This window comes from Lagenorhynchus albirostris, chromosome 3 (assembly GCF_949774975.1).
Source record: "Lagenorhynchus albirostris chromosome 3, mLagAlb1.1, whole genome shotgun sequence".
In the NCBI taxonomy this organism is placed as follows: domain Eukaryota; kingdom Metazoa; phylum Chordata; class Mammalia; order Artiodactyla; family Delphinidae; genus Lagenorhynchus; species Lagenorhynchus albirostris.
In genome coordinates this window covers 151,720,287-151,744,869 of record NC_083097.1, presented here as the reverse complement: position 1 = coordinate 151,744,869, position 24,583 = coordinate 151,720,287, and the positions used below count along the sequence as shown (strand labels likewise).

Below are 24,583 nucleotides of genomic sequence, written 5' to 3'. Positions count from 1 at the left end.
TCTTAACCACTGTGCCACCAGGGAAGCCCCAGAAATTCAGTTCTACCTCTACTCGTTCAAACTCAGAGTGGATGACACCTGGGTCTTGTGCGGGCCACTCCTGCTGCTCCCTGCCCCTTCAGTTTTGCCAGGGGCATATACTGCATCCTCTGGCTCAAGCCCCTTTGGCGGTTAAAGCCCCCCGCCCACCATCTAACCCCTCTCCCCCCTACCAGCTTCCACCCTGATCAGGCTCCTTGGTACCTGGGGTGTCTCACATGAGCCCTCTCAAGGCAGGACTAGAGCAGATCAAGGTTTGGGGGGCCTGAATTTTACTCAATTTTAGAGTCCTCTTTAAAAATAATTCTGGTTTTGTTTAAAAGTATTTATTTAGGAAACAGAAAGGGGCTTAAGCTTCACCACCTTCCAGTTAATCATCGTCTAGCAGAACCATAGTAAGGCCTGACCACCTCTCCTGGGCCAGGGCCTCATCAGTCGCCCCCTCCCCCGCTCCCGCCCCTCTAGGGACCCACGCACAGCTGGCTGAGGGGAGGTGTGGGATACAGGGCAGGCTCCAAGGCTACAAATCTGATGAGAGGCAATCCATAAAAGTTTTTAAAGCAGAGTGATCAATCGAGAGAGCCCCCCACTCCTGTCCCTGAGCTCCAGCTCTGGGTCAGCGGCCTTGAGCCCCCTCCCCCAAAATGGAAGAGCCTGGCCCTCAGGCTACCTAGCCTCTTTCCCCGAGGTAGGGAGCACGGAGTAAGTCCTGGATCCTAGGATTCTCTCCTGTTATCTTTCCACCTGCAGCTGAGCCCTCCTCCCACCAATAACTCACCTCACCCCACTCTACCCAACCCAACCCCCAGGGTGAAACAAGCCCAGGCTTTCCTCCACCTTTCCGTTGCCCTGGTCCCTCACATTGGGTCCCCCACCAGAACTGCCCCTTGTCCTGGGCCCCAATTCACATTAAAGAGTGTTCGTATTCACTCCAGAATAGGTGAGAACCATGCCATCTGCCCCCAGCCCAGCCCCTTTTACACACACACACACACACACACACACACACACACACACACACACACACACACAGCAGTGGGAGGCTCAGGGGCAGCCAAATGGGCAGTGGTGCCAGGGTCCCCTCACACCACAAATTTGTTCTTGGCTAGGGAGTTGCTCTTGGCGGCCGTGTCTGCGTGGGCCTGGTACCCAATGATGGTCTTTGTGGAGAGTCCCAGGCGCTCTTTGTAGACATGCCTGGGAGGTAAGTGGGAGAGGAAAGGAGACAGGCAGTCAGCAGCGGGTCCTGGAGATAATGTGGGACCCTGGGTCCTTTGCTCAGAGCTCCTACCCTGGTTCCAACCACAGTAACTCCTGTTGTATTTGTCTTACCCATGTGGAAACCCAAAATGTGCCTAGTGCAAAGGAAAAGAGGTCTGTTAAGAAACAGTTTGAAATTGAGATGCCACACCCTTTACACAAGTGGTGAAGAAAGAAGGGAGAGACAGCATGCAGAGTTCCAGAGGTCTCCCTTGCAGGCCAAACCACGCCCCTTCCACCACTTTCCCCTTCTCTCCTAGAAGAGACCCAGCCCCCACCCTGTGCCAGAGATACCCCTCACCCAATGCGCAGCACGCCCTCCTGGTTCTCTGTCTCCCTCGTCCATACGGCAATCTTGTCCCCCTTGGTTCGGATGTTGATGACGGCCCCACACACCTCCCGGCTGTGTTCCTCAAAGCTCTCCCCGATCAAACACAGCAGCTGGAGCCAAAAAAAAGGAGGAGGATGAGGCTTCCTGGTGGGCACAGAGTCTGCCCCCACCACCCTGAGACCACCGCTACACACCAGCCCAGCCCCTTCCCTTGGGAAGCCTCCCCGCCCAGTCCCCCACTCACCGTCTCCAGCCATAGGTGGTCCAGCTCACTGTGGCGCTGCTGCTTGGAGAGGCTGACCAGCCAGCGGCCACCCCGCCTATTCCTGCTGTCTTCCCACATGGGCTCAATGCCATCCTGGGAGGCAGGCTTGCAGATCAACCACCTCCCTTTGTTCAGAGGAAAGTGAGGGCCTGGCCACCTCCCCAGGTCCTGCTCTAGCCCCTCAGTAGGCCTCCACAGGCCAAGACCTTTCTGCCTTCATCCCTCCTGTACAAGCAGGTTCTACCAGCCATTCAGCCCCCCAGACCCTCCTGTGAGTTCCCATGGGCCCCTAAGCCTCAACATCTGTCACCTCACATAGCCTTGCGTGGATGTGTGTTTATCTCCCATACTGAACCAAGTTCCTTGATATGAGAGTTCAAATGGAGGTGATTAAGAAAGCATCTGGGGAGGGGCTTCCCTGGTGGCGCAGTGGTTGAGAGTCCGCCTGCCGATGCAGGGGACACGGGTTCGTGCCCTGGTCTGGGAAGATCCCACATGCTGCGGAGCAGCTGGGCCCGTGAGCCATGGCTGCTGAGCCTGCGCGTCCGGAGCCTGTGCTCCGCAACGGGAGAGACCACAACGGTGAGAGGCCCGCGTACCGCAAAAGAAAAAAAAAGAAAAAAAGAAAGCATCTGGGGCAACCCCAGTGTGGCCAAAGGCAGACATTCCAGGCTCAGCTGCTGGAAACAAATCACCTAAGGAAAATCTTTAAATGCTGATGTCAGGGCCCCACTGCACAGCACCTCCAGGGACAGGCCTGGACATTGATGAGTGTCCTGAGGCAATTCTGATGCACCTCCCTAGTTAAGGAGCCAGGCCAGAAACCTAGACTCCTTCCTTGTTCCCCCTTCATCCCCCTCCCCTGTCCTTCAAGGTACAGCTCAGGTCTGACACTCTGTCCATGCTTCTGCCAAGCGGTCCTCTGATCTGAAATTATACTTGACTCTGAGGGAGGCTGTCCTCGGCACCCCACCCCCAAACGCCTGTGAGGGAGGAAGCTGGGAAGAATCAGCCCCCCTGTGCCCTGGGGACAGGGTGGGGGTGGGGAAGCAGGGCTTACCTTGAACAGGCGTAGTCACAGCCGGAAGAGAGCTTACTGGCCAGCTGGATGTTATTGTACATCCTGGAGAGACGCCCCCACCCCAGGCTGAAAGTCCAGGCTTTTTAGAGCCTGGTTCCAACTGGCCTCAGACCCCCTCAATCTCTTACCAGACCCCACTGCTTTCCACCCACCTTCCAGCCTCCAAGCCTTTGCTCATACCGGTGCCCCCTGCCAGGAATTCCATCCCCACTTGCCCAGACCTTCGAATCCTACCTTCTCACCCACCTCTAGGGTTTGTGAAGCACCTTTCAGATCTCCTCACTGGATCACCACAGACACTGAGACAGCCTTAAAACTCAGTTTGTGGCTGAGACAAGCTCAGAGAGGGGCAGGAACTTGCCCAGGGTCACAAAGCATGGAGCAGCAGAGTCAGGGTCAACTCCTTGTTTCTCCCACTTCCCAGGCTCTCTCCCTGGGTCCCAAGGAGGCTTCGGGGGGGATGTGCCCCAGCCCAATCCCCCCGCCACCTCCTTGCAGAACCCACCAAGCCCCAGTCCTCAGCAGATGCTGCAAGGCCCCAGGGAAGACTGGGAAAGCTGTGTAGAAAGCAGCTCCCTGGAGGGGTGGGGTCTGCGAAGGATCCCCAGCTCAGAACCCCATGGCCCCAGCCTCCTCCATGAGGGACAGACACTCATGCCCAGAAGTCCTCCACGGTGTCAAACTTGATGACCAGATGCAGGTTGTCCTGCCAGGCCCTGCTGCAGTCATTCTTGAAGAACCACAGAGCCCACCTGGAGGAGGGCGGGCCAGGAGGAAGCAGAGTGCACCCACCTGCCCACCCCCAGCAGCAGCTAGGTTGGCAGGGAAGCCCTGTCCCTCCAAGGGCAAATAGGGAGATAGGATTTGGGGCACAGGCCACCCAAGGTGACTGGAGCCAGTTATCCTGAAGGGCCAGGGGATAAGTGAGGGCCTTTAACCCAGAATCTCAGCTGGGTCAAGGCTGGAAGGGCCACCAGAGCCCAAGTCTTAGGCCAGCTCTGGCCGTTCCCAGATGAGGAAGTGATTCCAAGGCCAAGAGTAGGGCCTACCTGTTCAGCAGTGGGTACAACTCCAGCTTGCTCTCCACGGGGCCCTCGGCCCGGGCCTTCCTCAGAGCCTCCTCACCCACCCACACCCCCGCTGCTGCCTCCTCTTCCTCTTTCTCTTTCTCCTCCTTCTCTTTCTTCCACTTTTGGATTCCACCCTCAGCCTCTTTGGCCCGACCAAAGAAAGAAGTCAAGGTGGGCGGTGAGCCCCAGCCTTCGCTGCCCAAGGGGGCGGGCGGGTGGACTTACAGAGTGCGCGGTAGCCATGCTACAGCCTGGACTCCACGGGCACCCAGCATCCGAGGGGGTCCCCAGCTGCCGGCCTTTAACCCACCATCGCCCCGCCCCGCTCACCCAGGACAGGGGACTGGGAGGAGCCAGCGTAGGGGTTGGGGAGTGGGGTGTTCAGAGCGGGAAGGGCTTACACTATTACTTCCATCAGCAAGCATTTAGTGAGCAGCCCGGGGGCTGGGAATACAGCTGTGACCAGGCAGACCTAGCCTCCGCCCACATGGTGCTGGCCATTTGGGGGCTGAGATACAATGGTAAGGGTCAGTATTAGGGGTCTGCCCTTAGTGAAACTGCATTCCGCCAAGGGTGGACGCTGAATTTAAAGCGGACCGTCCCAGACATGGCAGAAGCTGTGACTCTGAAATGGGGGAGGGGGGCAGGGCGGGGCCAGGTCCGAGATCTTATACACACATTGTGGTGTCTCCTTTTTGGCTCTGCTGTCATTCACCCCCTCGATTTCGCCATCAGTGTCATCTGACACAGGCATTTATCTGGTCTCTGGAAGCACCTAAGGGTTTTCTTTCTAATGTGATTATTTAGAAACAAGGAGGATATAAAAAATCCACATTTTTGGTTGCTCTTGAAATTTTAGAGAGGTCTGGCAACACTGAGGCCTCCTTCTCCCAATCTGCTACAGCGGACGCTGCCTTAGGGAAGAGCAAGTAAGGTTCCACACAGGCCTGCCGGCCCACTGCACTCCTGCTTCCTACCTCCTGGGCCATCTGAGTGTTCTCCACCTGGGCATGGATGGCGAGGGCCAGTGCACCTGTCATACAGCCTGGGTTCAAGTCCTCCCTGCCCTGACCTCAGCCAAGTACCTGAACCTCACTGAGTCTCAGTTTCCCTCTCTATAAAATGGGAATGTTAATGATACACAACGCAGAAGCTTAGGTATTAAATGATATAAAACACGTAAAGCCCACAAAACAAGGCCTGGCTCAGTGGTCAATAGCAGTCAGCTGAGGGCTACCCCAGGGTGGAGGAGGGACTGGGGAGGTGAGGGAGGGAGGGAAAGCTCTGGCTGGGGAGACCCTTTCCCTGCCTTCTGAACAGCAGCCTTTTCTGCAGGGGCTGAACGCTCCCCAAACTTCTTAAGGTTTTTCACCCTCCCCTTGTCCACTTTGAGGGTCCCAGCTCTGTAAGGGACCAGTCCCTTCCCCTACCCCACAGCCAGAGAAGCCCATGACCACCTGGACGCCGACAGTTAATATCTGTTCAACCCACATCCCTAAGCTCCAGGGTGCGCCAGGCCTAGGCCTAGGAGGCAGTGAGGAGCAGAAGATGAGTGTCCCCTGTGCTCTGGTCTATCAGGGGAGCCAGGCATCAGGTAATCTCACAAAGACCTGTGTCATCATAAATGCAGACCTCTGAAGGAGAGGAATTCACAGATGGGAGAAGACAAAATCCATGACCTGCGCTGAGGGCTTTAGAGCAGCACTTCTCAAGAGCATGGATCAGAATCACCTGCAGGGCTTGTTAAACACGGACCACTGGGCCCTGCCTCCCAATTTCTGATGCCTTAGCACAGGGCTTGGGCCTGCGAATTGGCATTTCTAACAAGTTCCCTGATGATGCTGGTCAGAGACCCCGTTTCAAGAACCACCGACTCAGAGGCAGTTCACAGAAGAGGTGACATTTGAGCAAGCATTAACTAGGTAGGTGGAGGAGGGCATCTCGGGGAGTGGAAACAGCACGTGCAGAGGCTCTGGAGCAAAGGGCCCGTGAGGTACTGGAGGAAGAGAAGAAAGACCACCACTGTCGCTGAGGCCTAAAGGGGGCAAGGGGGGTGAGTCTTGATCTTAGGAGAGTGGAGAGCCATTGGGTGCTTCAAGTGGGTACAGAGGGGCTGCGGAGGTAATCAGATGGGCTTTCTAGCAAGTTCTCTGGCTGCTGTGCAGGAAACAGGCCCTGTGCAATTAAGAGCGAGTGGGAGGAGATCTACTTGGATGCTGACGTAGCTGTCCAGGTCACAAATGGGGTGGCAGGGAAGATGAAGAGAACATGTATTTAGAAGGAAGACTCAGTAGTGCTTGGTTGTGGATAGGCTCTGGAGAGGTGGGCATGAAGTCCCAGCTCCCTGTTGCTGCATAACAAACCACCCCAAACAGAGTGGCCTAAAGCTACAATAATCATTTATTTTGCTCACAGAACTGCAATTTGGGTAGCACTCGATAGGGATGGCCCATCTCTACTCCAAAGCCCTATCGATTGGAGTGGCTTACAGGCTGGGGCTGGGGCTATCTTCTCACTCACAGTGGGGCGGTCTTTGCTGGCTGACAGATGGAACCTCAACTGGGGTGTCAGCTGGGACAGTTCTATGCAGCCTCTCCATGTGACCACTTGGCTTCCTCACAGCATTGTGGCTGGGTTCTCATAACCAATGTCCCAAGAGATGAGAGGCAGAAGCTGCCAGTTTCTTAAGGCCTCAGCCTGAAACCTGGCACAGCTTTATGTCCAGCGTACTCTTTTTGAGTCCCAGGGCCCACATTCAACAACAGGGACATGATCCCACCTCTCAATGGGAGGAATGTTGAAGAATTTTGGACAGGAGAAGCATTGGAGGAGGGCCAGGCTTGGGGAGAGATCACGAATCCAGATCTGATGGAGAAAAAGGGGGAAAGGACCCTCTCCAAGTGCCAGACATGGTTTTAGCTGCCTTAGAGTCCTGGCCCAGAGCCTGGCATGGGATGATCCTAGCAGCCACAGCAGCCCTTCCCACCATCCTCCATGTCTTCCAGCGTGGGGCAGCCCCGGGAGTCTGGGGTTGGGTGACTATGAAGAGACCCCAGGAGGAAACCCCCCCAGCCCTATGGGGTTCTGGTCCCTACCCCAGGCCCTCCCAAGTCTGTCTGTGGAGGACATTTTCACAGTGGGGTTGAACAAGTAGAGGCTCTTGAATCCCAATCCTGCCATTCTGTTCCTAAAATATCTTGAATCTGCCCATTACTCTCCCTCCCTCACCTCAGCAAGCATCGCCATCTCTGGCCTGGGCCACTGCCTTTTCTCTCCTAACACTCTCCTTGCTTCCACTCCTGCCTCCCTACAAAACATCCTCCACGTGGCTCAGAGGGATTATTTAAACAATCAGTCTGATCACTTAACTCCTCTCTTTAAACCTCTCCAGGATACCCAGGATGTGATCCAAAGTCTAGGTTCTGGGACTGCAAGTTCCTGCACGATCCAGGCTTACAGGGCTGATCCTCCAAGAGGCCAGTCTAGTTCCTGCCTCAGGGACGTTGCCCTTGACATCTCTCCCCAACTCTTTATATGACTGACTTCTCCCTGTCCTTCAGGGCTTGACTCATTCCACCTTCTCAAAGAAATCTTCCCTGACCACTCTATCTAAAGTAGACCACTCTCCCCCATGTACTTTATTTTATTTTTTTTTTGGCTGCATTGAGTCTTCATTGCTGTGTGCAAGCTTTCTCTAGTTGTGGCGAGCGGGGACTACTCTTTGTTGTGGCGCACAGGCTTCTCATTGTGGTGGCTTCTCTTGTTGCGGAGCGTGGGTTCTAGGCGCGCGAGCTTCAGTAGTTGCGGCACATGGGCTCAGTAGTTGCGCACAGGCTTTAGGGCACGCGGGCTTCAGTAGTTGTGACTCACAGGCTGTAGAGCGCAGGCTTAGTAGTTGTGGCGCATGGGCTTAGTTGCTCCATGGCATGTGGGATCTTCTGGACCAGGGATCGAACCCATGTCCGCTGCACTGGCAGGTGGATTCTTAACCACTGCGCCACCAGGGAAGTCCCCCATATACTCTTTAACTCAGCATCCATTTTATTTCCTTCTTAGCACTTAGCACCACTCATTCATTCAAAAAATACTGACCTAGCAGTTACTTTGTGCCAGGCACTGTTTTAGGCGATGGGGGCTAAAGATGTGAACAAAGCTGATGGTTCCTCCTCTTTGCTTTGGAAGGCCCCAGGACTAAGTGTTGACAGAGTGTTGATCTGTCAACACTTGCTGTTTCACGGTCTCACCCAGTCTCGGGCATTGAATGTGACGAGTATGGTACACCTGTGGCCCCAATCTGAAATCCCAAAGAGCACATCCAGCTGCCTGCTCACAGCTCCACCTGGGCATCTAATGTGCATCTGGCTCAGGCTTATTGCATCCAAAGCTGAATTCCTGACTTTCCCCTGTCCCCAGACCTGCTCCTCCCACAATCTTCTCCATCCTTCCACCTGCTCAGACAAAAATTCTGGACTGGTCCTGACTCCTCTCTTGTAACCCATTTTCAGCTCTACCTTCAAAACATCCAGGATCCAGCTGCTTCTCTCCATCTCCATTGCCACCACCCTAGCCCAAGTGGACTGTCACCTTCCCTGTACTATGGTGATGGCATCCAAACCGGTCCCAGCTTCCACCCTGGCCCAAGAACAATCTACTCCCTACACAGAAATCTTTAAAAAGGAAAGTTAGATCACATCACTCCTGAGCTCACACTACAAGGGTCTGTAAGGTCCCACCAGCTCTCAGCCTTCCCTCCCCGCTACTCTCCACCCCTCACTCCACCACACTGGCCACCTTGCAGGTCTTCAAACGTGCCAGGCCCACGCCTGCCTTAGGACTTTACTCTGGCCACTCCCTCAATTCCTACCTCAAGCCAGGCCTTCCCTGCCCACTGCATTTAACTGGTCAAACCCTCAGCCTCACCCCAGCACCCCCATGCTCTTTCTCTTCTTCGCTTTCCCTCCAAGCACTTATCACCTCCTGACACACCCTATATTTTACTTATTTATTTTACTCATCATCTGCTTTCTGGTACTAGAATATAAGGTCCCCAGGGCCTCTTTTACTCACGACTCTGTTCTCCAGTTCCTGGAGCAGGGCCTGGCTCAGAGCAAGTACCCAGAAATCAGAGTCACGTGGGAGAATTGACCATTAGATTCAGCGAGGTGAATGTCACTGATTTTGACAAAAGGGACACAATCTAAGGCATTTTATTTGGTCACTAGTTCATTTGTTAATTGTCTGCTGCCTCCTTCTAGAATAGTAAGTTCTAGAAGAGCAAGGACTTCATGCATCTTGTTTTCTGCTGAATCTCCAGTACCTAGAACAGTACCTGGAACAGAGTAGGCACTCAGGAAAAACTGACTGAAAAGAATAGAGGCCAATGACCAGTTACATGACTTTCCCTCTCTGGGTGTCAGCTCTTTCATCAGTAAAGTGGGAATGAAAGTGCCTGCTTTAAGGGATTGATTTTAGGGCTTAATGATGTAGTGCCTGGCACACAGATGTTCACTCAGTATCACCCACCCACCCCCGCTCTGTTCTTAGCACCCTAATCCCGCCTGCCTGTCTTCCTCCCCATCCTGAGGGCCGGACAGCAATAATGTTGGTAAATGTTCAATCACACTGTCAGGCACCACGCTCAGAGTTACAAAGACACTTCTGGATTTTTGCAGAACCCAGGCAAAGCTGGGATCCCTAGGATTCTCTTAAGAGAGCACCTGCTGCTCCAGCTGGGATTTTCTCCCAAACCCTTCTTCACACTCTCCCAGCCTTTCCTCTCCAGAAGCTTCAATAGCTGTGCTCCTTGGTACACTCTTAAGAAGGGGAGAGAAAAGAGAGGAGTGGAGCGGCCCATTTTCCAGTGGGGAGAGAGAACAGAAACAAAGAGAGGGCCCCGAGAACTCACAGGTTTAGGGCCTGGCCAGAAGGAGACACAGGGGCCTGTGCTCTGCCATCCTATGCCCTAAAGGGGGGCTGGTCATGTGACATGGGGTAAAGAATCCATTGTGCTAGAAAGTAGTGGCCCAGTAACCATGCCACCTTCTTCTGGAGACAGCACATATGCAGAGAGAGAAACAAAGATGTAGCAAATGTAGGTGAGGATATTTGGGTATTCATTGTGCTAATATTGCAACTTTTCTGAAGTTTTTGCTCATTGTATTATGTTTGCAACTTTTCTCTATGTTTGAAGTTTTTAAAAATAATAAGTTGGGGGCAAAACTTTGGGAGGGGGGACAGAGCTGCTAGTGGCTCACCAGTGACCATTGTCCCCTTCTCATACTTTGATTCTAGGAAGTCATAAGCCCAGCAAGATGACCAGTTTTCCAGCCTCCCTGCAGCTAGGTGTAGCCAATGAGAAGTAGACAGAAATTGTTGGCTTCTGGGAAAACTCAAGAAAGAGACAGAAAACTGGCAGGTACTCTTTTAGCCTACTTCCCTTCCTCCTGCTTTCTACATAGACATGATGGCTGGAACTGAAGCAGCCACCCTGGGCGTTGAAGGGGCCTTGAAGGTGGAATCCAGGTACTAAGAATGGTAGAACAGGAAGGTAGGATTCTGGGTCCCTGAGGACTGTGAAGTCATCACACCAACTATGGACTGCCTACTGCAGTAGTACGACTTCTTTAAGTGAAAGAATAAACACCTGCTTTGCCTAAGCTTCTGATTAGCAGCCAAATGAACTTCCCACCTGATTCAGATTTCAACCTGTTTTCTGTTCCCTCTACACTCTGGACTTTTCCACCTGCTGGATCATCTGCTGGGAAAGCTCACCACCACTTGTAAGGTCTTTCTCATCTTTCAAAACCCAGCTTGAATGTCACTTTCTTCTGGAGGCTTTCCCTAGGTACCTCTTCCCTCGTGGACTCCCAGCACCTCCTATTGCTTCTGTTAAACTCCCCCACAGACTGCTTGCTGACCATTCGAGGATTCTTTATTGCTCATTGCTTTGGCTTCCCTGTAACATTTTGTCCTCTAATCCCTTGGCTTCCCTGTCACCGCTCTCTCCAGTTTCTCCTCCTCTCTGTGCTGCTCCTTCTCAGGCTTTCCCTGGGCTCTGGAACTCAGGAAGTTTGCAGTAAATCAGGATTCCGTTCTGGCCCCTCCATTCTTTTCACTCTACCTGTTCTCCTGGGCAATTGCATCCTCCAGCCACCACCTCTATGCAGATGACTACAAATCCAATGGTGTACTGGGCTGGCTTGGACCAGCTCCTGAGAACAAAGTTTCAGGAATTTTGTGAGCCAGGTGTTAAGGCCATTATTAAAAATTAAGTTATATAAATTTATGATTGTATAAATATGTTCAAAACAAAGATAATAAACACTCAAAACATAACTTCCTAGTTATTTTACTATTATCTATGCTTTTAAGATTATTTTTTATCTATTTTATCTGAATGGTGGAAATGCTCAGAGACATCACAGTGACATCTTGAAATCAACCACAGCAGGAGAATTTACACCACGGGTATGGGCAAACTCTACAAATCAAGGGGCTTCCCTGCTTGGAAAGCCATGTATTAAAGATTTCCCACTATACCATGGCCCAAATCAATACCTGAAGGCAGCCTGGAGTGACTTCCTGAGCTCCAGGCTCAGATGTCCAACTCTCAGCTGGACTCCTCGTCCTGCACATTCGGTGTGCCCCAGACAAACTCATCATCACCCCCCAAAGCTGCCCCACCCCCTCAACGCCTATTTCATTTTGCAGCAGCATCACTCACCCCGTTGTCCAAGCCAGAAACCTGGCAATCTTCCTGAACTCATCTCACTCCCTCCTCCCCAACATCTAATAAGTTATGTCCTCAGTGATGCTCATGTCTCCCCTCCAGTCCTGTTCCAGCCTCACCGAGGCTTCCCTGGTTCAGGCTTCATCATTCCTCCAGTGGATTCTGACCCAGCCTCCTCACTGCTCTTGCTGATTCTAGCAGTGTCCCCCTCCAACCCACCTCCATTTGGGCCCCATAAAATGCAAGTCTCATTTAGGTCTCTTTTGTACTTAAAATCCTTCAGTGACTTCCCAATTCCTAAAATAGGGAGTACAGACACCCTTTGTATGGTCTTCTTTCTCTCTTCCTCCTCTCTCCTCCCTACTGCTTGGTCCTTCCTCATCTGACATTCAGGGGATCTTAGTCAAGAGTCATAAACATCACTTCTGGCTTATTTAAGCAGATAAGGAGTTTATTATCCATTAGTGGGAAGCTCAGAAACTCTCCTGGAAAGCCAGAGTCCCCTTGGAGACCATGCAGCCTGGAATGATGGCCAAATCACATTGTCAAGCAGTCCCAGGAAGACTCCCCAGATGCTACAGCTGAGTACAGACAGTACAGCTTGCCCTATTGGTGACTGATGCTTCCAAAAGCAGTGCTGCCCCTGGTCCCTGGCAGGAACTGCCACCACCATCACCACCACCTGTCTTCACCAGAGCAGACTCTCCTCCTTCCCTGCTTCTTCCTGGCACTAGGTTCAGGTTCCAAGTCTGGGGCTGAGGTCACATGTCCTGGCAGCAAGGAAAGCTGGGAAAGCATCGTCAGCTCCTGGAGTGGGGAGATGGGCTCTGCCTCATAAGGTGCGGGATCCCCCAGACATAGGAAGGAGACAGTTTCAATGATGAGAGGCCATGCTGTTCCCCATGCCAGCTTTTAAAATTACACAAGTAAAATACTATTCAAGGAAAAGTAATCAAACAGCACAAGAAGGAAGGTAATGAAATGTACAAGCTTCTCTCCCTGAGTTCTCTCAATCCCATTTGCCAGGGGCAACTACTGTTAACAGTGTTTTGGAAGTCCTTGCAGGTGTGTTCTTTGTATATCCAGATGTCTATATTTATATATAAGGTGTCTATATATAACTGTGTGAGTGTATGTATTTTCCTTGTATCAAAATTGACTAGCTCCACAAGAAAAGGGAACCCTCCTACACTGTCAGTGGGAATGTAAACTGGTGCAGCCACTATGGAAAACAGTATGGATCTTCCTCAAAAAACTAAAAATAGAGTTGCCATATGATCCAGCAATTCCATTCCTGGGCATATAGTGGGAGAAAACTAATTCGAAAAGATACATGCACCCCAATGTTCATAGCAGCACTATTTACAATATCCAAGACATGGAAACAACCTAAATGTCCATTGACAGATGAATGGACAAAGAAGATGTAGTACATGTATACAGTAGAATATTACTCAGCCATAAAAAAGAATGAAATAGTGCTGTTTGCAGCAACATGGATGGACCAGGAGATTATCATACGAAGTAAAGTCAGAAAGAGAAAGACAAATACCATATGACATCACTCACGTGTGGAATCTAAAATATAACACAAATGAACTTATCTATGAAAAAGAAACAGACTCACAGACATAGAGAACAGACTTGTGGTTGCCAAGGGGGCAGGGGGTGAGGGAGGGATGGATTGGGAGTTTGGGGTTAGCAGATGCAAACTATTATATATAGAATGGATAAACAACAAGGTCCTACTGTATAGCACAGGGAACTATATTCAATATCCTGTGATAAACCATAATGAAAAAGAATATGAAGAAGAATGTGTATATATATATATATATATGTATGTATAACTGAATCACTTTGCTGTGCAATGGAAATTAACACATTGTAAATCAACTATACTTCAATAAAATAATTTTTTTTAATTGCCTAGCTCCACACATTACAGTTTGGCACCTTGCTTCTCTCACCTCACACCATGTCTTGTCACACTCCTATATCAGTACACATGGGTCTAGCCCATCCTTTCTAATGGCAGTACAGAGTCACACTGAGTGGATGAATCACAATTAACTAGCCAGTCCTCTACAGAGGGACATTTAGATTATTTTCAGTTTTTTGCTACAATAAACCAGGCTGCAGTGAACATCCTTGCACAAATGTCTTTGTGTGCTTGTATGAGTAGAGATCCAAGGGATGAATTCCTGGAAGAGGAACTGTTGGCTCCAAAGGAGCATGCATTTATGTCTTTGGTAAATGTTTCCAAATCACCTTCCAAAAAGCATGTGACAATTTGCAGCTCTACCAGCAATCTGGGAACATTTTTTTTTCCAGGCCCTGCGTAGTCTGGTTCCTGATTGCCCTCTCACACACCCTGCATTTCCAACCATAGTGCCTTTGCCCATGCTGTGTCCACAGCCTAATATTCCCTTCCTCCCTTGTCTGCCAGATGAAATCACACAAGGCCCAGCTCTGATGTCACCTCCTCTGTACAGCCTTCCCTGACTCCGTTGAGCTGTCAGAGTCCCCTTCCTCTGGGATACCACAGCTTTTTGGGCATAATTCTGTCATATACCAACTAAGGACCTATGTGTGCCTGGCACTCTATGGCCATTTTGACAATCCAGACCATAACCACACTAAAAAGCATCATGTCCACCTCCTTCTCCCTCCCTCCTGGTTCTTCAGTCTTTTATCTGTTCCCAAGCACAGCCCTGCCTCAGGGCCTTTGCACTTGCATTTCGCTCTCTATGGATCTTGCTCTCAAGCATCCTGGCCTTGGCGCCTCTCTGGGGTCTCTGCTCCCATTCACCTTCTCACAAAGGCCTCCCCTGACCAGTTGGTCTCAAGTGCCCCTCCTCTAGTAACTCTGGTTCATCTCCATTTCATCATCTTCATGACACTTCTCAGAAGCTGAAATAACCTTGTTTGGTTTAAGTGTTGACGTTTATTTTCTGTCCTGTGACCCATCTCTGCACACACAGAAACTCACCACCGTAAACTTCGAAGAGCAAGGGACCTTGTTTTCCTTTTCCGCTGTCTCTCTCCAGCCTCAAACCTGCCTGGAACCTAAGCGCTCAATAATCGTTCATTGAATGAACCATCCGTATTTTACAGAAGAGGAAATTGACATTCAGAAAGGAGAGCTGAGTAGCCCAAGGTCCCACAGTTAATAAAACCACAGCTGAGATCCAAACAGGTCTGAACTCTAAAACCAACTGCACGTCCCTACTCAGCACGCCGCATTTTCTCCCTCACCAGACTAGACTCTTGGGAGCAGGACTTGAGTCTGACGACGCTCCGGGTTCCCCAGCGGCGTGTCCCGGGCCCGCCCCGTGAGGCTAGCGGGCTCCGCGGAGATGTCACCCTCCCCGCCCCCTGTCAGTCAGGCCGAGGGGTGGCGCGGCCGCCAGTGGGGGCGCTGAGCTCAGAGCTGCCGCAGCGCCCCAGCCAGAGCAGAAGCGCGCGAGCGAGCAGGGCGCTAGGAGCGAGCGGTGGCTGGCGACGCACCCAAGGCCAGGGCACTACTGCGTCCCGGCTCAGGGCTCACGCCCCGCCTGCTGCAGACCAAACTGAGCGCCTGGCCACGGCCCGATCCCCCATCGGCCCCGAGCCCACCCCAGCCCATCCTAGCCGAGCCCCTGCATCCGCCTGCCGCTGCTGCAGCCGCAGCCGCAGCCGCAGCTCCATCCCCAGCCCGGAACCCGCATCCAGGTGAGGCGGCCGCGCTCCGGGCATCCGGGCTGAGGAAAGGGCTGGGAATGGAGAGGGAACTGGATGGGATGGGGAAGGGGCTGGAGAATGGAAAGAGGACGCCGGTGGGTGCGTGTCAGTGTGCGCCCCGGGATATGTGTCTCTGTTGCTCGGTGTCTGCAACTGCCTGGGTGGCCGTGTGGACGTGCGTCCTCGGCCGTGTGCCCCCTGTGTGTCAGAGTGTCCGTGCGCTTTTGAACGCCTGCATGTCCTGTGTGTGCACGTGAGCGTGTCCATGGAGTATGTTTGTGTGCATGGCCGTGTGACTCTGTCGTGTGTGTACAGACAGACCCCGGGGCTTCGCGCCTTGCCCAGCACTCCGGTTCCGCGGGGCTGCAGGTTGCAGGGCCCCGGATAACCGAGGCGGTGGCCTCTCCTGCGTCCCCGGTTTCAAGGACGCTAGGACTCGCTGCGGCCCTGTGGCCTAGCGCTGGGGAGGGGGTAAGGCGGGAGGGGGTTCCGGGCCCGGAAGGGCGCCTTCGGTCTCAGGAGGGAGGGGAGGGGACACCAGCGTCCCTCCGAAAGGGCTGGGATGAGAATGCGGGGCCAGCACATCCGTGCCCGTGTGTTCGCCCTCCTCAGGCCGCCAGGATGGACGTGTTCATGAAGGGCCTGTCCATGGCCAAGGAGGGCGTCGTGGCCGCCGCGGAGAAAACCAAGCAGGGGGTCACCGAGGCCGCGGAGAAGACCAAGGAGGGTGTCCTCTACGTTGGTGGGCGAGGGGCGGGGCTTCCGGGGTGCAGGGGTTTGGTGTCCTTTGGTGCAGGGAGTGGAGCCGAGGTCCTTAGAAGGAGGGAGTGGGGGGTCTGGGCAGGAGAATATGAGTCAGCAGATGGGGCCGGGTCAGCAGGGGTCATTGAAGGCATAGCCAGTGATGGAACCTGGGCCAGTGATGAGACTGACCAGAGGGGGAATGGGGGAAAGATTGGTGAGGGTGAGGTTCAGCTGAAAGTCCAGGGACCAATGCGGGGATCAAAGGAGACAGCCTTCTTTTCCTTATTCTTCCCATTATTAATAGTTACCTGGTGCTGAGCCCTTACTCTCTGCCAAGTACCCTGTGAAATACATCCATAACATCTATTACCTCATTTAATGCTCCCTGCCCATCCACAGACCAGGGAAACTGGGGCTTCCCAGAGGTTTAACTATCTTGGTCAAGGTCACAGCTGATAAAACGCGAAGCTGGAGTTTGAGCCAAGCTTTATGGGCTCCAAAATGCCCCCTCCCCTTGCTGTGCTCCCCCCAGTATTGTTGGGGCTCCCTCCCAGCCCTCCTCTCCAGCTACTTCCACCTCTGAATCGCTCTCTGGGTCTCCCTCCTCCCAGCAGTTCCACCACTGGCATCTCTCCTCTGGGTGCACCCTCCTTGCAGCTGACAGCTGTCATCAGGAGAAAGTCCAAGTGGTTAAAATGTCTCACCCTAAGTGGGAAAAAAGAGGGAGCCTGCAGGATCATTTGCATAAAGGGAGGCAAGAAACTGAATTCTGTCTGCTGATTCAGGGTGTAACTTGTGCGGTCCGTAGAATTATCTCCTATTCAGGCTGTAGAGGGCTGGTTAACTTGCCCAGGGTTTTGGCAGACTTGGAGTTGTGATAATTTGAAAAATACTTATTGACCACCTACTATGTGCTGGTAGGTGCCGGCTCTCCTGATAGTGATGCCAAGTATTCCAGTAGTGGGATTTGACATCCAGTGGCTGGGGTGGGGGCTACTTTGGTAGGGTAAACAAAGAGGATAACATCTGAGCTGAGCCCGAAGAATGAGGAGGTTGGGAAGGGGGTGCAGAAAAGCAGGTGCAAAGGCCCTGGAATGGGCTGAAGTATACTGGATTCGAGAGCAGAGGGCAGAAAGAAGTGGTAGGAAATGAGATCAGAAAGGTGGGCAAGAGCCAGTTCATGAGTGGCCCCTGCAGGCCCGGGCAAAGCATTATTATAATTGCTATGATAGACTGTAAGCCAGGGACCAACAGGATCTGACTTCAGTATGGAAAGTCCCTCAGTCCTCTGGGGACAGAACAAATTGCAGGGAGACCCGCTGGGTGGTAACATAGTTGCCAGATGAGGGTGGTTGGAGCTAGGGCAGAGGTGATGGAGACTGGGAGAAGGCTTGAGCCCACACCTGCTGGACCCCAGCTCTGGCCTCCCTCTTCCCTCCTCCCTTCTCCCTCAGCCCTTTCACTCCTGTGGACCCCTGGCACCCCTGACACCGTGTCCTTGCTAACAGACTCGGCCTCTCCCTTTCCCCTTAGATGGGCACCTCCTACTCCTCCCCCTGACCAGGAACTCCTGATGACCCCCAGTTCTTACTCATCAAAGCCTCAGCTCCCTGTAGCCTAGCATTCAATGTGCTTTGTGGCCCTGCCTCAGTTTCCATTGCTTCGAGCACACAGACCCCGTCGATGTGCTCCGCTCAGGCCCTGAAAACACACCTCTCTATGCCTTGCCCACATGGTTCCCTGTGCCTGGAACACCCTCCTCAGCCTCCTTTCTGCATATCCACCTGCTCCCCATTTGTCAAGACCCAGGCAGTGCCCCCTCCCCCATCACACACCCCCTGGAGGCTGGAAGTCCTCTCCCCACTGCTTGAGGTCCAGGGCACCAACTCTGCTCTTCTCTTTCCTCCATCTGACAGTGAGCCATTGGCCTGGAACCTGAATCAGAGCAGGTGCCAACAAGCATTTGTGGGAGGAATAAATGGATGTGCATGCACAACCCCTGACCCCTGCCCGTCTCTGGGTCTAACTGGACTTAGCCCTGAGAATCCTGTCTTCTTGCACCCTCCTCCTGCCAGCCTCAGCTGGCCCAGACACCCGTTTCTGGCTCCGTCAGTTGTTGTCTGGGTTGCCAAATCCTCAGGATGGGAGACAGCCCACTCCCCTGAGGGCATCCACCCCCCACCACCTCAGGTTAGGATGTCTTGCCTTTCCCAGTCACTACCCTCCTGGAAAGACCCAGCCAATGCCATGGGTGTCAGTCACCATCTTCACGTCACCCTTATACACCCATTCTGCATCTAAGGCTCTCCCAACTTTGACCAGAAGGAGGGATTTGCACTCTAGTTAGAAGAGGGTCTTTAGAAGAAATGGAGCGAGGAATGTTGGGATGTGAGTGTCCTCGGGTAGGATGTGGGCAGTTATGCATCAGGGGCACCAGGGGCACCTTTCCAAATACAGAGCCTTTTTTCCCCGCCCCCAGTTCCACCCCCCTTCCACCCCCATCTGCTCCCATCCTGGGCAGAGGATTAAATGAACCGGCGCAGGTAGAGTGCTTTCCCAGTGCTGGCGCTCAGGCAACATCCACCAGAAGTGTGGGTATCATATCAGGTGGGGGTGGTAGGGGACAGAGAGTGGGGAGAACTGGAAGTCCTGAGGATATAGGCATGGGGGGCACTTGTGGGATTTGGGAGCCCAAGGAGGCAGTGAACGGCCAGGATGCCCACTGCTGACTGGGTCCCTCTGCCCACTCTGTAACCGCTGTGCTTGCTGGAGTCTGTTCCCTTGGCTCAGAGCCCTTATGTGTGCTCATTTTTGTCCCCATAGGAAGCAAGACTCGAGAGGGGGTTGTACAAGGAGTGGCCTCAGGTACCGGCCCAGCCCTGCTCAGCCCTGTGTCCTCACCCTGGCCTGGGATCTGGCTGGCCCCCAGAGACTGCAGGGGAGGGGTGGTGGAAGAGGGCACCCCTAAGGCTTCCTGGGGGTGTGCTCCATGGGAAGGCAGGCCCTGGGACACTATGGAGGAGGGTGGCATCTATGCCTGCTTCACCCTGGCCCCCAACCCCCTCCCTGACGCAGTGGCTGAGAAAACCAAGGAGCAGGCATCTCATCTGGGAGGAGCTGTGTTCTCTGGGGCTGGGAATATCGCAGCAGCCACAGGCCTGGTGAAGAAGGAGGAATTTCCCACCGATCTGAAGGTGAGCTATCCTTCCAACACACACACAACACACACACACACACACACACGTGCCAGGCACACCCATAAACCTGCCACCAGGCTCCCTGCTCCCCCAGCCAGCCTGGGGCACAAGCCACCTTGCCTCACGTTCTGCAGGGCCCTGCTAGACGCAGCTCAGAATGAGTCTGCATGAAGCTGTGTACGGGCATGGCACTCCCCGTGACTGTGACCCAGATCTGGCTGGATACATGTATCCTGATTGTGAGAGTCATCTGGACTACTTTTGGCCTCATCCACATATGTCACTGATTGTTCACTCATGTCTTTTCAGTCAACAAGTATTCATGCTAGAGAGGGATTGCTCTAGGGGTTACAACAGAATAGGTTCCTACATTCATGGAGCTGACACTCTAGTGGGAGAAGATACAGTAAAAAGCTAACCAGTAAGCAAGATGGTTTCAGACAGGGGTATGTGCTATGAGGAAAAGACAAGGGTGAGGAGATAGACAGTCAAGGGGTGAGGGGGCTACTTTAAGTTGGGAAGGCTTCTCTGAGGAGGTGACCTTAGAGCTGACACCCAAGGGATGAGGCAAGCCATGTGGAAAGTATATTTCAGGCAGTAGGAAGAACACGTGCAAAGGCCCTGAGGCAGGCATGAGCAGAAGTGGGCCATGGGGAGGGGTGAACTGTGTCACACATTTGTGCAGACATGTTACCCCAGGCAAGTGGTGGCGGCTACCCACGTGTGCAGGAAGTCAGATACCTCATTAGGACACGCTGTAGGGTGAGAGCTGTGAGCTCTGGAGCCCCACAGAGCTGGATCTGAATCCTAACTCCACTACTTCCTGTGTGACCCTGAGCAGGTCCCATCATGTCTCTGAGCCTGATTCTTTGCCTCTAAGACGGGAGATGAGCACAAGAGGACTTTTAGGTAGATTAGAGATAATGTAGCTCAGAGGTTCTCAAAAACTTAAGTGTGTATTAGATCACCAGGAGGCCAGGTTAAAATACAGACTGTTGGTCCCATCCCTAGAATTTCTGATTCAGCAGGTCTGTGGGGCTCGAGAATTTGCATGTTTAACAAGTACCTGGCTGATATTGATGCTGCAGGTCCAGGGATCACACTTTGAGAACTACTGATGTAAAAACGCTGGATGGCATAGTGAGTGCTCAGTAAGAGATGATGGCACCACGATCACATGGTCAGCCTGTGTGCACCCCCAAGGTCTTGTGTCACCATAGGTGTGCTAGGACAGTGCACTCTGTGGGTCTATATGATGTCTGTAGAGACACGCCTCCCATGGGGTGCTCTGTGTTGTCCACGTGTAAGTGCAGACTCCACCTCTGTGGGGGTGGGGCTTTCTTCAGCGTGATCAGGAGATCAGAGTGCATTCAGCATGAGGGTATCCATGCTGAGGAGATCCCACAGCACCCTCCACTCCAGACATTTTGCACAGTTGGTTCCTTCCCCTGTCTGAAAGCTGGGACTTGACTCAAGCTCTGGTTCAAGTCCTGTCTCTGCACTTTATCAGCTGTGTGACTTCCCATTTCTTATCCTTATGTTTCTAGTGATTGCTCCCATTCACTGATCTCTTGTGTGGGTAGGCACTGTTCTAGATATTGTATGTGGAGTCACTCATTGAATCTTCACAACATCCCTGTAGAGAAGGCATCACAATTAGCCCATTTTACAGATGAAGGAACTGAGGCTCAGAGAGGTAAAATGACTTGCCCAAGATCACAAATCCTGACTGCCCCCCTGAGAAGGTGGTTGGGAGGATAAGCTCAGGTTCATGTCACTGTAGTCCCTTGGTGCCAACATAGGGCCAGGCCCAGCGCTGAGAGCTGGGATGCAGAGAAGGCAGGTCTGGGCCTGAGCTCTCAGCTCAAGGCTTGGTGGGGGCCTTGCACAGAACCATTTCTCTCAGGCTGCCTTCCTCTTACCAGCACTTGTTGACACTTCAATCCTCCTCTCTCAAGGGAGCTCAAGATCATAGACTTACAATCCAAAGCCAGGCCTTTGGGGCCACTGGCCCATGGAGAGCCCATGCAAGCTGGGGGCACAAGTTTCTGTCTCTACCTCCCAGTCTGCTCACATATGTTATCATAGAAGCCTCCCCATATGCATACAAAGCAGAGACACCATCCCATTTCCCACCCAAGGCAGCTGAGATCAGAGGTAAAACGACTTACCTAATGCCAAAGAGGTAGTGAATGGCCAGGCTAGGATGGTTTTTAAGTGAACTTTTTATTGAAGTACAGCATTCATGCAGAAAGCACGCAGCTCCATGAAATTTTCACAAATTCAACTCTCCCCAAGTAACCAGCACCCAGATCAAGACACAGAACATCAGCCCCTTGGAAGCCTCCCTTACACCTCCTCCCAGTCCCTACTCCCGGGGCCAAGAGTAGGGTGAGAGAAGTGAGGTATCTGGGGCACAAAATTTAAGGGAGGATGCTTATTCCAGGGTCTCCTTTGTACCCCAGGCACCTGACTCTCCTCACCTTTGTCCTGGCCCTGTCTCCCCCCACACAGCTAATTGCTTCCTGACTTCTATCACCACAAATAAGTTGGGTGTTTTTCAGCTTCACAGAAATGTTATCCTAGAGCACATGCTCTTCTGTACCTGGCTTCTTTCATTCATCAGTAAGTGTGAGAGTCAACTATGCTGTGGTGTGCACTGTGGTTTCCCATCCTTGAGGTGAAGTAACCATTGTGTGATAGGATGACAGAGGACACATCCATTCTACCGTTGTTGGACATTTGTTTCCCAATAATGTGCAGAGCTAGGATTCTTAATAGTCTGTTTCTTTCCTGGGTTCTGGTCATAGCTGGGTGACTTTGGGCAAACTAACACTTCCCCCCTCCTGGGCCTTGATGGACCCACCTGTAACTGGGGAGTGAGCCAGGCCAGGAGTGTAAACTCATGTGCCCACAGGGCCCATGACAGGTAATGTGAAGGAGCTGAAGCTGCCTGGATGGAGCCGGAGCAACTGGAGTGTAGAGGTGCCAGCCCTCCAGGGTCCCAAGATTCTCACCTCTGTCCAGTAGGGAGGGACAGTGGTTACATGTGGAAGTGGGGGAGGTGGGGTGCCCCTTGCCTACAGGTTCCCCCACACGTGGCCTTGTGCAGCCGTGCCTGGACCTCAGGTTACTGTGAGTGCCCACGTGTGCAGTCAGCTCAGTCCCATGTTTGTGCACATACATGTGCTCGCCCACAGGGGACTGGCCATGTGTCTGGCAGCCCCCTATTTGCGTGCCTGCTGGTCTGCACCGGTCTGGACAGCAGATGCAGTGGGGAGGGGAGAGTCTTAGCTCACACATCCAAGCAACACCATGAGCTGTCGCTTCCAGCTTATCTTAAAATAGCAACAGCTGAAGAAACCAGGCCACACAGGGCCCTGGGGGAGGGATGGGTGGAAAGTGGCAGGGGAATGGCTCAGAGCCCCTGCTCAGCCCTGTCCCTGAGCCTCCATCTCCCTTCAGGGTTATCTCTGGGGACCTGATACGCACCCCCTCACAGAGCTGACACAAAGAGGGTAGGGATAAATGGGTGACTGAGTGTGCCATCTATCTCCCCATCCCACCCAGTCCATATGATGGGAGCACAGGAGGCTGCCACGTGCTGGGGAGAGGGGTATGGAGAGCCCTCTCCCCCTCGCCACCCCCAGCTTCAAGCCATAATTGGAGGAATTTCACTCCTCCATCCCACTTCCAAGGCACTCCAAATAAACAATTTAATTAAAAATTCTGGTTGCATTGCCAAAAAAACCTAGCCTTCCCCCAACAACCAAAAGCTTCCCAAGGTAGGAATTTGAGGGGCATTACCAGCTGGCCTCATGGGCACTGTCTCTTCTCTGCCTGCAGCCAGAGGAAGTGGCCCAGGAAGCTGCAGAGGAGCCGCTGATTGAGCCCCTGATGGAGCCAGAAGGGGAGAGTTATGAGGAACCGCCCCAGGTGAGGGGTGTCAAGGCTGGGTGGGGCTTTGGGCATCCCCAGCTGGGGTGGGAGGTTCCTGGCAGGATAAGGTTAGGCCTGGGAGCTTCAAGCCCCCCTTTTCTAGAACCCAGACACCAGAGGTGGCAACAGGGAGGGAGGACAGATGGGGCCTAGCACTGGGCGCCAGGCACCCCTGCCCAGAACATCCCAGATGTCCCCAACTTCCAGGTTTCTCTTCTGCCCAGGGAGAGGGACATGCACTATTCCTCCTTGAGGGGTAGGGGTCTCTGGGCCGGGCCTGGCCACTTGGTCTCCAACCCCTTCCTCTTTTGCTCTTCTCCACTCCACCCCCATCCCTCTGATGCAGGAGGAGTATCGGGAGTATGAGCCAGAGGCGTAAGGGCCAGGACGGCCCCCCATCAGCAGCACAATCCCTTCCCTGTCCTGTGCCCCGCCTCCCAGAGCCAGGGTTGTCCTTCTACCCCTTCCCCTTAAAACACGAGATCTTCCTTCGCTCCGAGGCGCCCCCTCGGAGCCTGTGTTAGAGTCTGTCTGTCTCACCTGCCCGCGACCAACCCTGGGGCGTGGACAGGGCCGGGGCTGCGGCCACGGCTGGTAGCCTCGCCCCACCTATGTTGCCCCCTCCCCACCCCATCCCATCCCATCCAGTGTCTGCGCGGATGTAGCATGTTCGATGTGTTTTTAAACGAGTCGGAATGCAGCGGCTCCCCGCCACCCCCGACAGAGGCTCTCTGAGGGGCCCCGGGCAGCCCCAGAACCCCCCCACACCTGCATTCCCACATCGACCCCAAGAACCTTTTTTTTTTAACCAAAACCAGGAGCCAGGCTGTGCCATGCCCCTCCCCCAGCCGGCCCGGTCCGAGCGCGGGCGTCGTGTGTCGTGATTGTGGCATGGAGAGTCCCCCACCCCCGTGTGAGCGTGTCCCGGGCGGGCGGGCCCGGCCGCCCCCCGGGTGTCCATGAATAAAGCCAATCTGTCTGTAGCAGGCGCCGCACGGGCAGGGCTGGGCTGGGCTGGGCGCCGGATGGGGACGACCGACAGGCTTCCACGTCCCAGCCTGCCCCACGCCCCTCTTTGGGGCCCGGCACACTCAGCCCAGGTACAAGACTGACCACATCTGGCCTCAGCTCCTACCCGCCCCGCACCCCCGGGGGACGACCTGGATGGAGGGGTTCCCCCCAGGTTGGGCCACGCTGTGGGCTGG

The 24,583-nt window shown here is 53.5% G+C and overlaps 2 protein-coding genes across 2 annotated transcripts; one reads left to right on the top strand and one right to left on the bottom strand.

Moving 5' to 3' along the window:
* Positions 1-1,121: 1,121 nt before the first annotated feature.
* EIF4E1B (eukaryotic translation initiation factor 4E family member 1B) lies at positions 1,122-15,513 on the bottom strand. Its single transcript, XM_060146390.1, is given in 7 exon segments — positions 1,122-1,236; positions 1,601-1,740; positions 1,875-2,000; positions 2,967-3,018; positions 3,627-3,728; positions 4,026-4,241; positions 15,410-15,513. Coding segments are annotated over 7 exon segments (855 nt in total).
* On the top strand, positions 15,253-24,342 carry SNCB (synuclein beta). The gene is made up of 6 exons (XM_060146579.1): positions 15,253-15,489; positions 16,111-16,240; positions 19,066-19,107; positions 19,318-19,436; positions 23,286-23,375; positions 23,725-24,342. Exons 2-6 carry the CDS (start codon positions 16,120-16,122, stop codon positions 23,755-23,757), a joined length of 405 nt encoding a protein of 134 aa, XP_060002562.1. The 5' UTR covers positions 15,253-15,489; positions 16,111-16,119; the 3' UTR covers positions 23,758-24,342.
* Positions 24,343-24,583: the final 241 nt, after the last annotated feature.

Excerpts from the sequence above, each read along its gene's own strand:
- SNCB (XM_060146579.1), top strand. The coding sequence starts at position 16,120 with ATGGACGTGTTCATGAAGGGCCTGTCCATGGCCAAGGAGGGCGTCGTG. Across the intron at positions 19,108-19,317 it reads TGTACAAGGAGTGGCCTCAG|TGGCTGAGAAAACCAAGGAG; the intron begins GTACCGGCCCAG and ends TCCCTGACGCAG. Across the intron at positions 19,437-23,285 it reads AATTTCCCACCGATCTGAAG|CCAGAGGAAGTGGCCCAGGA; the intron begins GTGAGCTATCCT and ends CTCTGCCTGCAG.